This window comes from Anser cygnoides, chromosome 1 (assembly GCF_040182565.1).
Source record: "Anser cygnoides isolate HZ-2024a breed goose chromosome 1, Taihu_goose_T2T_genome, whole genome shotgun sequence".
NCBI lineage: Eukaryota > Metazoa > Chordata > Aves > Anseriformes > Anatidae > Anser > Anser cygnoides.
In genome coordinates, this window is record NC_089873.1 from 103,139,775 (window position 1) to 103,158,269 (window position 18,495).

Sequence of the window (18,495 nt, forward strand, 5' to 3'; positions counted from 1 at the left end):
ACTAAATGAATTGAGAGAACTTCCTCCTCAGCCAACCCCCTCAATGCATAGTAAACATCCTGAAGTTAAGAAAATCCTCAGAATGCTTGTTTGCCTGTTAGCAGGTTGAAGAGAACATTAAACCTGCTCCTCTTCCTTGAAGAAGTATTCTAGACAATAGACTAAGAAAGGGAGGAGAAGCACGTTCCTCTCCTACTAACTCTTAATGAAAATAAGTCAGTTGTGATTCAGTCTTTGGAGCTGATCAACTCCATTGGTTTATGCTAGCTATGGGCAGGATAAACATAATGCATGAAGAAGGTGTATGCTGCCTTACCTAGGTTTTATTTTATCTTCTCCAGAATTAAAGTGAGAAATAGGATAGACTATTTCTCAGTACTTACAGAACTGAAATTCAAAATTCACAAATTCACAAATAAGCAGACAATATGGAATCTAGCAAATTTTAGAAGTTTCTTCCAGTGCTTTTTGTACCTCTCTTTAGTATTTGTCTTTCATACAACATGGTATATCAAGGAAATGATGAGGTTTAAGTCCTCTTCTGGCTTGCAGAAACAGGGTGGTTGTTGCTTCTAACAGAGTGACATTGACTTATATTTGAAAATACCAATGTTCAAGCTGAGTTATTGCTGGCAAACCACAAAAACATAAAAAAGTGCAACAATAACCAGAGGAAGAGACTACTATCACACCATTTTTATGTATGAGCAGGTAGCTTGTGGCCCTACAACTTCCTATCAGGAACATGGGCACATGGGAGTTTTACAAACTCATGTCAGTGAAAGGAGAAAAATGATTCCTTGAGAATAGCAAACCTGTTTACATAATGTTGTTCATACATGAGACAAGCACATATCACAGTTCATGAGTGTTTTGATTAACCCATTAGTAAAGATGAACTACACTAGATAACAGCAACTACAGTAGTCCTTTTTGATTTCAAATTCTCAGTCGGTGTTCGCAAGCAAACTTGTACAAATAGTCTGTGAAAAATCCACACAGATACCATATGCCTGTACATTAGTATATGAGATATAGAACACTTTAATCTATAGCACAGTGTTATTCGATGAGAGAAGTTACAGGACTAAAAACAGCTTTATCATTAGAAAGTTTTCCCTACAAAAACAAAACCTAAAATTACTCAAGCTTAGGAAATTATCTATGAAGTATCTGAAACTGTATGTAAATATAGTATGAAACTACAATGCCAGTTACAGTAAGAACTTATATTCAAAGCAAATAATTATACAATTATATGATACGTGTACAAAGGAGTTTCAAAACAGTTTGAAAGATTATCTTGTATTAATTTATCTTTAAAAATATTTGGTACATTAAAAAGTGTATATAGAGCTTCAAGTCACCCATTTAACTGTTAAGACTCATTTATATTTAACGAGCAGAAGAATGTACAAAATCCCACCTCATTTATGGTGTGACTCTTAGACTAAGCTATTCTCCTAAAAAATGCTAAACAAAGAACCTTTGATTTCCTCAGAAATACGTTCTTTCAATCATTTTTCAAATGATCATGGAAGATCCACGTGTCTGAATTGTTTCTATAATTCAATGTCTTTCTTGCTTCCTAAGAGACGCTATATTGTTCTTCTAAGATTGGAACATGCGTGAAAGTGTTACCCTCACTGCTTTTTTTCCAGACAATGACCCAGTTTTGCCATAAGAGAACCAATCTATTGAGAAATGACATAGGCTACTCCTATAATTTGTCCTTATTCTCCTGCATTTGGTTAGAAGAAAAGTTCCAGACAGTGAATACTTTGATGACCTTGACTGTCCAGGAGTTGAAAAATGTTGTTACCTCCAACATAGGAAGAAGCACATATCCAAATGCTGAGAAAAATAAATAAAGATTAACTACTTCCCTTTGAATTTCTTATCTCTTGTAATGATAACCAGTCATATATTAGTCACTCTGACCCTTTTGCTGGCTCTGTTTCCTGCACTTGGTATGTGTCTTGCTTGTCTTCCTTTCCAACTGTCCAAGTCAGAGTGTGTGAGTTATTTCATGACTTACTCTTATGCAGTGGGATCTTATGAGGCTTTGTTCAAACCATGTTGGAAAAGAATTTGGTACCTAATTCTTCTTATACTATTAAGTATGATGTCTGTCACTCCATTTTTTCAAAGCTGAGTGCCTGGGTATGAATGGGGAAATTTAAATTTAGAAGTTTTAGAAAAGTGATTTCTGCAGACAATGGGTTTGACAAAATATGTACTTTCAGGAACACTTTACACACACACACACTGTACAGATGCTGAGTTGTCTTTAAATGAACATTTTTAGTGGGAAAGGGCATGTTTTCCAGCATTTCAGTCATGAAAACTCCAGCTGTGTTTATAGGCATGCAAATGAAAGGAGGATCCTGCAGTGAGCTGTCAATTTCATTGCATATCTTTGCATTTCTTGTCCTGAGCTACTTAATACAATCAAATTATTGTTTCATTACTTGGAAAAGAGGCCAGACTGTGATTTAGAAAACAAATGAGTGTTGATGTTCCCTTTCCTCTGAATGACTCTTCAATTTTTTTATTTTTATTTTAATCATTACGAAGGATTTTATGATTTATCAGGGATCTATAGGTTAGTTTAATACGACATATGGATATTGTCACAAAATTGAAGTTCTGACTGTGACCCCTTTCCTTAATCATTTTTTTCAGTGCCTTTACTGCAAATAGTTCATTAGTATCCAAAAGTCCATAGTCCCATGTAGTATAACATACAGTGATTTTCTGCCTGTCTTCTGCAAAGGAATCTCAAGGCTTCTCATAGACATTGTTAAAACATAGTCATAATGTTGTAGTTGTATAGTATTTCTTCAGGGAACTGAAATCACATCACACAGCAGTTTACAAGGAAGTTGCTCCTTTGGCAAAAACAAAGGTTATGTTGAGTGTCCAGGAGAAAAAGAGTTTATGTCTGGTAGAGGGAGAAAAAGAGAGTTTATGTCTGGTGGAAGAAGGGGCAAGCAACTCAGAGCGAGTACAAGGAAGTTGTCAGCATATGCAGAGAAAAAATCAGGAAGGCCAAAGGCCAGTAAAAGCTCAACCTGGCTGGTATGGTTAAGGATAACAAAAAATGTTTTATAAATAAATTAAATTCAAGATGAGGGCAAAGGAGAATCTCCATCCATTACTGGATGCAGGGGGAAACATGACCATAGACTATAAGGAAAAGGCTGAGGTTCTTAATGCCTTCTTTGCATCTGTCTTTACTAGCTAGACCACTTATCCTTGGGGTACCCAGCCTCCTGACTTGGAAGTCTGGGACAGAGAGCAGAAAAAACCCCCATAGTTCAGGTGGAAACAGAGACCTGCTGCTCCACCTGGACTGTCACAAGTCCATGGGACCAGATGGGGTACACCTGAGGGTGTTGAGGGAGTTGGCGGATGTGATTGCTGGGCTGCTTTCCATCATCCATAACAGATTGTAGTTGTCTGGAGAGGTCCTGGATGACTGGAGACTTGCTAAGGTAATGCCCGTCTATAGGAAGGATTGTAAGGAGGAACCGGGGAACTACAGGCCTGTCAGTCTGATCTTGGTGTCAGGGAAGGTTATGGAACAAATCATCTTGAGCGCAATCACACAGCATGTACAAGACAACCAGGGGATCAAACCCAGTCAGCATGGTTTCATGAAAGGCAAGTCCTACCTGACCAACCTCATCTCCTTCTATGACCAGGTAACCCACCTGGAGAATGAGGAAAAGGCTGTTGACATAGTCTACCTAGATTTCAGCAAAGCCTTTGACAACAGCCTTCTCCTGGAGAAGCTGGCAGCCCATGGTTTAGACAGGTACACTCTTTGCTGGGTTAAAAACCGGCTGGATGGCTGGGCCCAGAGAGTGGTGTTGAATGGAGTGAAATCCAGCTGGTGACTGGTCACAAGTGGTGTTCCCCAGAGATCAGTGTTGGGGCCCATCCTCTTTAATATCTTTTTTGATGATTTGGATGAGGGAATTGAGTGCACCCTCAGTAAGTTTGCAGGCAACACCAAGTTGGAGGGAAGTGTCAATCTGCCGGAGGGTAGGAAGGCCCTGCAGAGGGATTTGGACAGGTTGGGTTGATGGGCAGAGGCCAGTGGGATGAGGTTCAATGTGGCTAAGTGCTGGGTCCTGCACTTGGAGCACAACTCCATGCAATGCTACAGGCCTGGGGCAGAGTGGCTTGAAAGCTGTGCAGGGGAAAAGGATCTGGGAGTGCTGATTGATGCTTGCCTGAACACAAGCCAGCAGCGTGCTCAGGTGGCCAATGGCATCCTGGTTTGTATCAGAAATAGTGTAGCCAGCCAGGCCTTGGAGGTGATCGTCCCCCTGTACTCTGCTCTGGTGAGGCCACACCTCGAGTACTGTGTTCAGTTTTGGGCTCCTCAGCACAAGAAGGACATCGAGGCCCTGGACCTTGTCCAGAGAAGGGCTATGAAGCTGGTAAAGGGCCTGGAACACAAGTCCTGTGAGGAGAGGCTGAGGGAACTGGGGTTGTTTAGTCTGGAGAAGTGGAGGCTCAGGTGAGACCTTATTGCTCTCTACAGCTACCTGAAAGGAAGTTGTGGGGAGCTGGGGGTCAGCCTCTTCTTGCATATAACTAGTGATGGGACTAGAGAGAATGGCCTCAAATTGTGCCAGGGAAGGTTCGGGTTGGAAATTAGGAGACATTTCTTTCCAAAAAGAGTGGTCAGGCATTGGAATGGGTTGCCCAGGGAGGTGATGGTGTCACCATCCCTGGGGGTGTTTAAGGAAAGGTTGGATGTGGTACTTAGGGACATGGTTTAGTGGCTGACATTGGTAGTAAGGGGATGGTTGGACCAGATGATTTTATAGGTCTTTTCCAACCTTAATGAGTTTTCTGTGATTCTAAGATTAAACCAGCAACTTATAGAAACCCAGAAAAGTCTACTTAATGGAAAAGGGTTAGGTTCCAAAAGTTGGCATCTGTTTTATGCTACATTGTAGCAATTTCTTAGAAAATATTGTAATTTTTCTGGATTCCCAATGAAAACAGTTACAAGACTACATGATTTTTATCATCTCCTTGTGATAATGTTACAACAGGAACAGCTGTTAACTTTGCTTGTTTCCTGATTTTTGGCATAGATTCTAAATAGATCCGGTACTGCCCCTAAGTAGCATAGGTGTATATGGAATAGTTGGGACATTGTAGAAGGATCTGATAAATTTCACATTTCTTTCAGATTGACAACCAGTAAATTCAAGATGGTGGAATCAAACCTATTTCTAGATTACAAAAAAACTTATATAAAAGAGAAAAATGCCTCCTATGAGATAAGATACATGACTTGAAAGAATCACAGGCTCTGTTAACTATTTTTTTTCCTACTAAGAAGTGTGTTATTTTTTTCCCTAAGGAAAAAAAAATGCTCATCAATCTTATTTAATCATTTGCCAAAAAGAGCAAAATAGATCTGGTAAACAGCTTAGAAAACATATTTTAAATATATTTTATTACTATGACAATTTAGTTAACTGGGCAACGGAGGAAAAATAAAAAAAAGTTTAGCAGAAGGTAGACCTTAGAAGTCGCCTTCCAGTATTTCTCTCTTAGGTTTCCCTCTTAGCTTCCAGAATACTCACTCTAAAGAAAGCTGTGGAGGAAAGCCTTTAAAACAATATAGGAATCTCTTTCAAATTTCATGTCCACTAAGAAATGTGACTTGTTTGTTTTTCTTGAGGCAGAAAAGTGCAAAGAAAGGATGTGAAGTAAAACACGTGATGTGATAGATGCTGTTCAGGGTGCCTCTGTTGAGTAGCCATATACCTGATAACAGCCTGGAGCAGGACAAAATACCTGTTTAATGGTTGACCATAACCCGTATGTCTTGTTTGTTCTTGTGCTCAGAGAGATATGAGATGCTTTCCCTATGGCAGCAAGAAGGGAGAGAGAAGACTAAACCTCCAAAAATGTTTCATAGTGCTAAGCTGGGAAACACTGCTATTCATGGATGCTTCCCTAACAATGGTGTCATTGTCTTAATTCTGAATTTTCATCAGCTATGTTAAATGCCATAAAAAAAAAATCCATCTGCAAGCCACTGCTGGTACCTCTGCAACAGTTTAGGTTGTAAGGGGAAGAAAGGCTCCAAGAGAAATAATTCTTTAATCTGGCATCTTAAAATTTAAAAAAACAGATAACAAAAAACACATTCCAGCACAAAACAAGATTAAATACACATAAATTGCTTCTAACAGATTGGCTCTGACAACGTATTATACATGCGAATGGGCTTAGTCCAATGCTAATCCAAACAGAAAGCTCAAACCATATATAAAAGTTTTAGTGATGATCACTTTAAGAGAATGTAAACTTCCACTGCAACTGAAAGGGATCATAAAATTCCACTTCTAGTGTAACAATAATGTGCTGAGTTTCAGATTCACAAATATATGATTTGTACAGGAAGTAGCAGTATATTTCTAAAGCTGAGGGAATCCCTCTGTAGAAAAATTTTACAGGACACACCTTTATCAGAAGTGAGACACTTTGTGGAGATGGGCCTGTTTCAAGAAACATTTAAAGAGTTTCAAAGCATATATTTAAACAGTTTTGTTTAACATTGAAAATGGTGAATTAATTTCTCAATAATGATGATTAATTTCAATACTAAAGTAGTAAGTATTTTAATGCATTTTGACAATATTTATATGATACAAATACGCAATGATTCTAAATTTGAGGAATTTATTTTGCATAGCAAAATCCGAAATATTAATCTTTAAGTTCATTCTTCAGAGAAGTCTGTTATTAAGAAAATTTTTTTCTTTATGTTTTTTATATTAGCTTTAATCATATGTTGTTAGACAATTTTCTAATACATCTTTTTCTTGGGAACACAGACACTGATTATTAATTCAACAATTCCAAGAAGCTCAAAATGTGCTACTTTTTACTGACTCAATTTGAATCTTCCAGTTTTAGAATCAACAAGCAGTCAAAAATGATCTGTAAGAAATTTCTAGATTCTTGGGTCTCAGCATCCTCATTAACATGCCTGTACTCACCAGAAACAGCCTTCAAGCCCCATATTCACATATGAAGTTTGAGCATGTCTATGCTTAAGTAGGTCTGTTCTATTAGCATCATGAGAATCTGATTTGTAACCCAGAATGTAAACCATTTTGTAGAATCATAGAATGGTTTGGGTTGGAAAGGACCTTAAAGATCACCTTGTTCCAACCCCCGTGTCATGGGCAGGGATACCTCCCACCACACCAGGTTGCCCAAAGCCCCATCCAACCTGGCCTTGAACACTTCCAGGGGTGGGCATTCACAACTCTGGGCAAGAGAGAAGAATTGAGAGAGAATTTCATGAGATTACATTATTGTTTGGGTCTTTTTTTTTTTTTTAAATTATTATTTTTTTCCCTGCTGTCTTTGAGAAACAATAGAGATTTCCAAACAAAAATACAGAGGTACAATACTTACATGCTGCAGGCAATTATCTTTTAAAACAGGAGAGAATTTATGAAGTTCTTCATTGCAAGGGTCACATTCAAACAAAGCAAAATCCCATTTCATGATTCCAGATCAGGACTATAGACTACTGTTTTATGTTTCTATTATTTTACAACTACAGTGACTTTAATTTAATTTATTTGAATCTAATTAGAAAGTCCTGCACAGCTCATGGTCTTTTACATGGATCTAGTTCTAACATGACAGTTTATGTGTTGCAAAATCCTAGCTGGCATCTCTCGAAATTTGGGATTGCTCCAGATTAAGACCATAGAGTGTCCTGCAGGACAGGCAGCCATTACAGCTATACATATGGCTTCTCCAATGCTGAAAGGTAAGAAAACATCAGATAAAATGAGAACCAAAGCAATAAAATTTGTAATGTACAGGATGAGGAAGGAAAAGACTGACTTGATAGCACCAATATGGGCCTCTTGGCTAGGATCCCTGAAACCAGTTGCATTATTTTGCATCTGCCTGGTGTGTCTCCAGAGAGACTTAATCAGCAGGATACTTGAAACAACAAACATTATTAAAGGTAAAGCTATACCAGCATTACAGAGAAGGATCAATAATAACAAACTAGTTTTCATTGTGCCTCTCCTTTCTGAAGTGTTTCTCATGGTTAAAGGAGTAGTGAAGTTGTTGTGCACGTTGTAGATATCCCAGGAAAAAGGCAGAGAGGTTACAAAGGAGAAAAGAGATGATGTTATCAGCATCCAGGGCATGAAACTGGATAACCTTTGCTTCAGCCAGATGAAGAATGATTGAGTAAAACTGGCAACCTTGATACAATAGAAGACACTAAGCCAGGCAGCAAACCAGAGGCTGGAGTAGTTCAGAAACACAAAAACTGTCTTGAAAGTTACAAACAAGTTTTCTTCATAATAGGAGGCTTCACAAAACAGACTTAGGAAGAAATCCAACATCATCCAGGACTGCAAAAATAATCTGGATAAACTCAGAAAAATCATAATCATATCATAGGAGGACAATATTTTGCTCCTGATGCAGCTAGCTGAACTGACAGCCAAAATAGTCACATTTCCAAGAAGTCCTATCATTGATTCAATTATAGAAATTATTAGGCATATAAGAGAAAATAAATCGGAAATATTGGACATATCAAGAACTCACAAATTTTACTCAGCTTTTCACAGGCTCCTGAAAGATCTAGACATACAGAGCAATGCTACACCCAACTTAGCACTTGTCCATCTATTTATCTCAGAGGAAGAACTCTTATAACAAGTCATTAAATATTTATGCTATTTTACATTTGTTTAATGATTAATAGCCCAGCTGCTATCTCTAAGCATGCAAATTGGATAAGTATTCAATTACTGTCTTTTCATTTTAGAGAAAGGATTTGCATTTAAAGGGCTCAGATGGATTTTTAAGATTGTGTTGTAATCCGCTTGTCACAGAGCCCTCTGAATTTATGTATGTAAAGATGGAGAAGAGTTTTGAATGTGTGCATTCTCTCTCATGATAGGGTTGCACCCCATATGCCCATATTGGGGTAGAAAAAAAGATCATTTCAGTATTAGAAAGTGCAAGAAATGTAAGACATTTTCAAAAAGTATACAGTGAACTCTGTGTAGGAGAGTTTCTATTATCTCTTTCACTTCCTTGAGAGAGATTTGGGCATTTTCTTTCATTTTCTTCCTTTGTGTCTGTCTTCAGTGATCACTGGGAAACTGTGTGATTTCTCTTGCGCTGGCAGAGGAAGAGGAAACACAACAGATATCCCAAGATCCTGACACTATGAAATACAGATGTTTAGGATTATGCAGTAGCCAAGCTGTTGTTTTCTGTGTTTTTGTTTTTAACCACAGTTTTGAACTCAGGTGACTGAAGTGCCACTTAATATGCCTATATTTTTATTTTATATCTGATGCCTAAACTTCTCCCTGAATTGCATAATTTCTTGATGTATCACTTCTGAGTTTATAAGAAATATTTACCATGGACTTTTTTACATTAAGAAATAAAATGGATGTCCTTATACTATAGCATAAGATCAGATCTTTATATTTATCAGATACATTAAAATGATTATTACAAAGTGGATTATCATGTTTTTCTCATGTGTGTAGAAATTTTTAAACATTATAATTATCATTATATGCTTGTTTTGAGTGCCACAAATTATAACCATTAATTTGTAGGAAGATAGGAAGATATGGACAGGGAAAATAAAAATTATTGAAAGTACTCCACTTGACCATTTTGTTCTACTGTCCTATGAAAAAATACCAAATTCACCTTTGGAATGTGAAGTCTGGACATGTACAAAATTAAGTTTGGGGAAATGGTCAAGTGTTAATAGAGTCAGTGTCTTGCTCCAATATGGAAATTGCATACTTTCAAAAATCTGTTGTGCTTGCTAAAAGAAGTGAATTCAAACACTTTCCAGATATAAGAAGAAAAATTTTAAAAGTTCTTCTTCTGAGTGGACAGGTTTGGGTTTAGTGATAAAGCTTGGGAGAGATGTTTTATATGTAGGATAGAACACTGAAGAAAGAGCACAAAGCCTTTTTAGAAATGAAGTCGCCGAAGTTTCTGTCAGTAATATGGCAGATGTGTGCAGTTATGAAGGGAAGTTTTTTGAAATATTTTCTTCAAAACTGTTTCTCTGTGTAGTGTGAATTTACAAATATTTTAATGTAATCTATGTTTGCCTAGGACAGTGGTCTCCAAAATTTTTTGATTGTGCACCTCTACTGGTAAAAAATTTTTGAGCATGCAATCCCTGATATATGCATATTTATTGTTAAAGAATATAAATGTACTATTGTGCATGTGTATGTATTATGTACATATTATGCCCATTTGCATAATAAAACATACAAAAATAGAAAAAGATTAAATAAAAATATTTTATTTTTATTTTACTCGATTTCTTAATGGTGCAAAACATTTTTTTCACACTAAAATATTAACAAATTTTATTAGTGAGAGTAATGTGATTGAATCTGGTTCATACAGTGATTCAAAGTCTGGTTGTAATTTCAATTTATTTCACAACTTGGCTTTAATGGCTGTCAGAGCTGAAAAGATACCTCACAAAGATTGAAATGGAAGAAGTGTGTCTTTGGCTGCAGTTACTAAATCATGATACTGATTTTTCAATTCCACTCAATATTTATGCAGTTTTTTTTGCTGTAATTCAGCTAATAGATTTCCATCTTCCCTGATGTCAGTCAGTTGTTCTTGCAAATTAATTGCATTTTTATATCTTTAATAAATGGGTTCAAAATCCACTGAAATTTTCCTGTGGAAGGAAACAAGTTAGAAAATTGTTTTCAAGTTTTTTATTTGTAGAGATATGAGAATTTTTATAGGGAGCCCAAATCATTTTCAACAAGAAAATCATAAAATCTCCACAGCACAAGATTCTTTTGAAAAACACTTACTTTCTCACTCGTTAAAATGTCAATTTAACCTTGAAGGGACAGATTAGATATGTTTATTTCTCTGAAAATATCTGCTGGGTAGCATACAACTGACAGCCATTTATCACAAAAAAGGTTAGTAGATTCAGAACACCTTTTTTGTAAAAGAAAAATGTGTAAAAAATTGTCTTTAAATTTGACATCTTTTTAAAGCCCTTTGCCATGAAATAATGAATGAAACTCTGTGTGGTACAAAACATCTTTATGGTCATCCCTATCCTGAATACAAAACATTGTAAAGTTTATACTGTTTTAAGGTTTCTTTTTATAAAATTAGCCACATTTATGACATCCTGTGTACTTCTGGCTCCCATTTCTTTGCTGCAATAGTTTGCCTCCAAACCATGCAAGGAGCACACCCAAGATCATAAAACCTGAAACCCTGAACATGGCACCAACTACGAAGCCAATCATTCACCTGATGTGCATGCTGCCTCCTCCTTGGGTCCCAGTCTGCAACTGGGAAGACTGAGGAGAACACTACTTGTGCTCCTGATCCCTTCACCATTTTTCCAAGGGACATAAAGTTGCTCCCGATGTTTCGGAGTCTCCTTGTTGTGGCCTCAGCTGTGCCTACATGAAAGAGCAGGAACAAGTCTGTCTTGACCAAGCTCAGTAGCCTTTTTGTGACGCCACAAATGCAGGCCCCAGGCAGGCAGCAAACCTCCCTCAAGAGATTGTCTGGTTGGCAAATGGGTGCCTCTCAGAGAAGAGTCTTCAATTACCAACACACTCTGTGCTTTTTATTTTTTTTTTGGTGGCACTGGCTCTTATACAAGTGGTTTGCTGGTCCACTTTTTTGGAGTTGCCCTTTCCTGGGTCTTGACCATTACCATTGCTGTTATTGACACCCTCTCCCTTTTTTGAGTCCCAGAGAATCATATCTGTTGTGTAGGGACACTTCAAGGACATGAGGGATATTTCTCACTCTGCTCTGAGCAGAGATGAGGATCCAGCCTCTCGTGTCTTGTGAGTCCATAAATTCTGATGGTTTTGGGTCAGAATCCACTTTACCACTCCCTTGCAAGGACTTAAGGTAAGGCTGTTGCTCAGCCTGCGCCAGCGCATGATACAACATGCCGATCTCTTGCTTGGATTCCTGGATGCATTGCAGCCTGCTGAGCTCTTCTCGTGACCTGGCAACTTGCTCAGAGTTCATCTGCCTGGTCACACTTGCACCCATGACACCCAACTCTGCCTTCAGGCCCTATGGGGACCTCAAGATATTGGAATTCCCTGCAACGGATCGTCTGGGCAGCTCTTTCGGTCCTTGGGAGGTCTGTCTGGATAGAGACGTCTGCCAGGGTGGGTCGTGGCCCCTCCATCTGGATTTCAGTCTCAACCCGGCAGGTGAGGCAGGTGGACACCATTTTTGCCTCACTGGAAAGCCACTTCTTGATGCTTCCAGAACAGAGGGTAAAGATCTGCCTGCCTACAGCCCTCCCTGCTCGCCCTGATGTGCAAACTGCCATGCCAAAAAAAAATGAAGAAAGAAACATTTGTGTTAAATTTAGCACTGGTCATATACTCTGTCTTCTCCCTTATCTACTAGAAAATCACTCACGGGACTAGTGACAGAATACTAACAGTGGTCCCAGTCATCTAAGGAGTTTGTTCCCAGGGGCTTTCTCACCTCTTTCATATCCCTTTCTTTTCCAGCTACAGCTTTTCCACAGTGTTATTAAACACCGGCTTGCCATGAGGCAGCCTACCCTCCCATAGTTTCTTTTGTTTTATGGAATCATCTTGCATATGCCTCCTGAAAGTAACAAAGCCTTTTTAAGCCCGTAAAGCTAACAACAGGATGGCTAGGTGTGGTGGTTTTACCCAGTTGGGTGGCTGAACTCCATCCCAACCTCTCTCTCACTCCCCCTCCTCAAAATGGAAGGGGGAGAAAATATGATGAAAAGGGCTCAAGGGTTGAGATGAGGACAGGGAGATTGCTCAACAATTGTCATCACAGGCAAAACAAACTCAGCATAGAGAGATTAATATAATGTATTGCCTATTACTAACAGACTGTGCCTATTACTAACAGACTGGAACACTGAGAAACTAAAAGCAAGCTGAAAACACCTTCCCCCCATCCACCCTCTTCTACGTCCTCTCCCCAGACAGTGCAGGGGGATGCATAATGGGGGCTGCAGTCAGTCCATAATGCTTTGTCCCCACTGCTCCTTCACATTCAATCTCTGCCCCTGCACCAGCATGGAGTCCCTCCCACAGGATTCTGTCCTTCCTGAACTGATCCTGCATGGGCTTCCTACAAGCAGCAGCTCTTCAAGAACTGCTCCAATATGGGTCTGTACCATGGGGTCCATCCTTCAGGAGCAAACTGCTCCAACATGGGTCCCCCACAGTCAGCAGCTCCTGCCAGACCATCTGCTCATGTGTGGGCTCCTCTCAACGGACTGCAGCTCCGGCTCAGACTCTGCTCTGGCAGGGGTTCTGCCCCCAGAGTGGGGCACCTATTTTCATTTCCCCTTCTTTTGCCAGGAGGCCTGTGCGGATTAACAAGGACCTCCTATTCGAATTCAAACACAAAAGGAGGCTTATAGAGTGTGGAAGCAAGGACAGGTAGCCTGGGAGGAATACAGATACGTTGTCCAAGCATGCAGGAATGAAGTTAGGAAAGCCAAAGCCCTACTGGAATTGAATTTTGATGGGGATTGAAGACAACAAGAAGGGCTTCTGTAAGTGTATCAGTGACAAAACAAAGACTAGGGACGATGTGAATGTGTTACTAAATGAGATGAGGGACCATCCATATTGTGTTTGTCAAGATCAGACCGTCTGTGTTTTTTTTTTGTTTGTACGAGTACTGTGTTTATATGTGTGCTGGTGAGATAATTTTCTATGTGTGGTGATCTGTGGCTGTGTGTGTGACTGTGTGTGCTTGTGTGTGCTTCTGTAGATGTGTAAGGAGTATGTGCTCTGCTTCATGACCAGACCAGACCAGACCATGACCAGACCAACCTCAGGAAAACAGATGCAGTTCCATGCCTCTGCCAGGCTAGTGGATTCATCAAGCTGTAGCAGTACAGAAAAATATTAGGCTTAAATGCTGCTTTTATCAAGTATTGTAAATACCATCTATGTTGGTGATGTTTCAACATTCAATGAAATTATGTAACAATTTATAATCTGTTAATACAGTTGTTAACATACTACAGTGCCATCTTAATGGTTTAAATTATTTGTACATTTATAGAGCTGGACACAGTTCATGTCACCAAATTGCTGAGAGAAATAATCTTTAGTTTTTGTTGACTATTAGTATATTATAATTCATCCCCTATGCAACAAGCAAATTACAGATCTTGTAGCTATTTCATCAACTTTCTCTTGCCCTGATGATCTGCTACAGACCTTTTCATATGCAAATACTCACTACACACCTCAAAAGCCAGACCAAGATTACCCTGTCTGGCAACTGACTAACAAGCTGACAGATACTGCTGTCATTCTGGCTGCTGTTTTTGATTCTTCTGCTGCTGTATTCTCAATTACATTCATGCTCAGGAAGCATCTAGAAAGAACTGAACCAGTCTTTTCCTCCAGGAAATGAGATGATGAAGGGCAGATAATTTCTTCACTCTGCAGAAAATGACCCTCCATTACTTGGGGTCATATTGTGTTGTGCACCTGGATGGACCAACAGAAAATATAGAATTTTGATATAAGGAAGGTCACATTCAAGGTTCTATGCAATGTTCTAGTGCCTACTGTCACGTGTCACCATACCACATTCTGGGTGCTAACACCTGTGGAGAAAGTCCTCCACTGCATTGTGAAGCCTCACTATTTTGGTGCTTATTGCTAGGCAGCCATTTTGAAGTCCATAGTGCATAAGGTTGATATCCCGGAGATCTCCAGGCTTTCCTTCAGTCTATCTACCCATGAGTAAACAACAACACAGAGGTCATATGTACATTAGCCCAACCTGAATTTCCCATCTGCATGGAGGCAATTAACAAATTATATCTCCCCATACACTGTTTATAGAGAAAATACTAGCAGGTCATCTATTTCAAAAGCTACTCAACATTCTTCAAGTCCTGATGAGTCACAGAAGGATAATTATGCATGAGGCATGTATTTGCATCAGGGAACAGCAGGAGAGGCTCTTCCATAGGGCAAGGTGAGCCAGGAAGTTAGTGTCACCACAAGGTACGCAAGAACAGTAACAGCACTGTAAGGTATACAGTCCAAGAGTATATGAGCAAGGATAGCAGCTAAGCTCTGTGATAGTAACTAGGGTCAGCCAGCAGTCCAGTGATTGCTAGACAAGTCCATAGAGCACCAGACAAGGCAGAGCCAAGATCAGGCCAAAAAGTTAAGTCCACAGGTTAGGATCAAGTACCCGGATCAGCTAAACACATATAAAAGCACAGGCATACCTGTGACATAGCTCAAGTAGAGACCAAGGGTGAGATCCCTTGAAGAAAAGTAAGGGGACAAACCCAACTGAGGCTTCTCACAGGGATTTGATTTAAAGTCAAGCAGTTGCACTGTGAAAATTGAACATGAACCTAGGCAGCCAAAACCCAGGCAGCCAAAACCCCAGGAGCAGTGCAAAGGGAATGACAATTTGCATTACTGAGAATTTCACCAATGAGTCCATACCAGTACTATCTTCCGACATCTGATGGTAAAAAGAATAACACCAGTGCTGTTCTGAAAAAGTATATTCCAAAGGTTTACCAAGAAAACAGTCTGCTTAAACAAATTTAACTACCACGGCAGTTAAGCAGTAAGGTACATAAAGAAATTCAGTAAATGTACAGAGTCTATATGCACAGTGTACAGTATTCTGTGCTGTTTTAACAGCAACATAACTAGTACATCTATGGAAGTGATAATCTCCCTCTTTTCAGCACTTTTTTAGATAGTATCTTGAATACTGCATTCAATATTCAGGCCCCTGATAGAAGAAAGACATTGAAAAATTGCCATAAGTAAGTAGAGGAGCACGAAGATAGTTAGGGGGCTGGAGTACTCACCCTAAGAAGAGAGGCTGGGGGAAGTGAGCTTGTTCAGCCTAGAAAAGAGAAGACATAAGGGATACCTAAATAATTGTCTTTCAGTACCTACAAGGAGGTTATCAAGAAAATGGGCCCAGGCTTTCCATAGTGGTGCGTGGTGGGAAAGTGGATATAAACTGAGACTGGAAAGGTTCCAACCAGGTAAGAACATCCTTGTCTATTGTAAGAACCTTCAGTCACTGGGACAGTTTTCTCAGAGAGGTTGTGCAGTCTCCATCCTTGCAGATATTCAAGACAAGGTGTTGTGGTTTAACCCCAGTAGGCAGCTAAGCACCATACATGCACTTGCATACTCCCACCCTAGCAGGATGGAGGAGAAAATCACAAAGGTAAAAGTGTGAGAATTCGTGGGTTAAGATAAAGACAGTTGGCTAGATAAAGCAAAAGCTGTATGTGCAACAAAGCTAATTAAGGAATTCATTGCCATCGGCAGGTGTATATTCAGCCATTTCCAGGAAAGCAGGGCACTATCACATTTAATGGTTACTTTGGAAGACAGATGCCATTATTTAAAACATTCCCTCTTCTTCCTTCTTTTCCCCCAATTTTTGTTGCTGAACATGACATCATATGATATGGAATATCTCTCTGGTCAGTTTGAGTCAGCTGTCCTGTCTGTGTTCCCTCCCAGCTTCTTTTGCAGTCCCAGGTATCTCACTGACATGGCAGCATGAGAAGCAGAAAAGTTCTTGACTTAGTGTAAGCACTACTTACACTGCAACGACTAAACATTGGTGTGTTAACAACTTTATTTTCATCACAAATCCAAAACACCACAGCATACAAGCCTTTGAAGAAAATTAACTCTATCCCAGACAAAACCAGGACACTAGGCTGAATAAAGCCCTGAGTGACTTGGTCTGACCTAAGACCTGACCCTGTTTTGAGAGGAAGTTAGACTAGAGACCCCCTGAGGTTCGTGCTGAACTTAATTGTTCTCCGTTTCCACTGTTGGCAGTTTTGTCTTTCCTAAACCATAGCAGTTTATGCAGTTGTTTAGAAAAGAGATGTATATAGAGAAATTATTCTTCCTCATTTACTCAAATGAATTACTTTTACTATTTTGATGTGCAAAGACAGAAAGGATTCTTATTTACGTTAATGTATATATATTTTTAACATTGTGTTACTGGGAATCCTTTGAATTTGAATTTTTACTATGAGAAATTTAATCTCATTTCATTATCATTGCAGAACAATATACACTTTTCAGAATGTAAAAAAAAGTGAGGAAAATTAAAAAAAACATTTTTTGATTTGCTAATTTTGTAAAGTCTCCTTTTGTTTAGATTCTTTAGAAAAGGCAAGTACCTCATTATGGAGTCTCAGATGGTATTTATATCCTTGTTAGAAACCTGAGAGTCCTATTCTTCTCTCTGTGACTATCTGTAGTAGTACAGTCCTTCAAATTCCTAAGAAAAAGAACATATCAAAAAGTTGGAAGAAACTCTTGATTTGTTTCCTTAAGTGGTCAGCTGATATCAGATAGCTAGTATCATTTGCATCAGCAACGTGAGAAAAAGGTGATGGGCTGTAATAGGAAAAGAATGTGTTACAAAATACTTAGAAGTGTAGATGTTCTTAATTCAGCTGATCCTGTTAGAATTTACCCAGGGTATTTTACTAAAGATTGAAGAGATGTCAGGAGCATTCCAGTAACCTGAGATCACCTGAAGAAGAGGAAGAATAGAAAGACTGAGAAAGAATAAACAAATTGTCTTTCTTTTTAATACTAGGAAATTATAAACTGAAATTAATTTCAATTTCCAGGAGAAAAAGAAATCCTTAATAGCATGTAGAAGGAAATGAATAAATGAATAATAGCTGACTGTGTCAGTAAGGAATCATGTTAAACTTGTCTAATTTTTCTCTCGACAGAGTAGGAGACTGTGGATTTGGGAATAAATTTGAAAATGATACAGCTTCACTCCTGTTTTTTTTAACGCTCAAATGATATTCCCATAGGCAAACTGGGAAACCTATCCTGTAAACTGAATGAAAAACTCATTGAAAATTTCAGACCTAAAGAGTCATATAAATAGTTCACTATCAAAACTGGAGAAGATAATGAGGAAAATTCCTCAGGGGTTGATCCAAGGATTCTGATAGGTTGCCATTTTATTAATAACTTTGAGCAGTATTTTTATTTTTCTTGTCACTGGAGACTATTAATTCTGCAAAGAACACCAGGTTGGAACTGGTTGGAAAGTTTTTTGGAAGACATTCAGAACTGAAAATGATCTTGACAAACTGGAGAAGCAGACTGAAAAAATATGAACAAATGAACAGACATCTACAAATGTACCAGATGGGGAAGAAGCTGTCATTTAGCAGAACTGCACAGAAGGACCTGGTGGATACAATGGATCAGAAGAAGAAGAGAAAGAAACAGTTGTGAAGACAATTGAAAAAAGACAAATGACATGCTGGAATATAAATAGCACATTTGTTTATTGCACAGATTAAGACATTACCTTTTTCTATATGGCTTTATTAAA

General features: G+C 38.8%; 1 protein-coding gene across 1 annotated transcript; it reads right to left on the reverse strand.

Annotated features, from left to right (window-relative positions):
- Positions 1 to 7,673: 7,673 nt before the first annotated feature.
- On the reverse strand, positions 7,674 to 8,691 carry LOC106048718 (taste receptor type 2 member 40-like). The gene has a single exon (XM_013200800.3). The coding sequence runs from the start codon at positions 8,616 to 8,618 to the stop codon at positions 7,674 to 7,676; it is 945 nt and encodes a 314-aa protein (XP_013056254.1). The 5' UTR covers positions 8,619 to 8,691.
- Positions 8,692 to 18,495: the final 9,804 nt, after the last annotated feature.

Bases quoted from the DNA above. Each gene is read 5' to 3' on its own strand.
- LOC106048718 (XM_013200800.3), bottom strand. From the start codon at position 8,618: ATGTCCAATATTTCCGATTTATTTTCTCTTATATGCCTAATAATTTCT.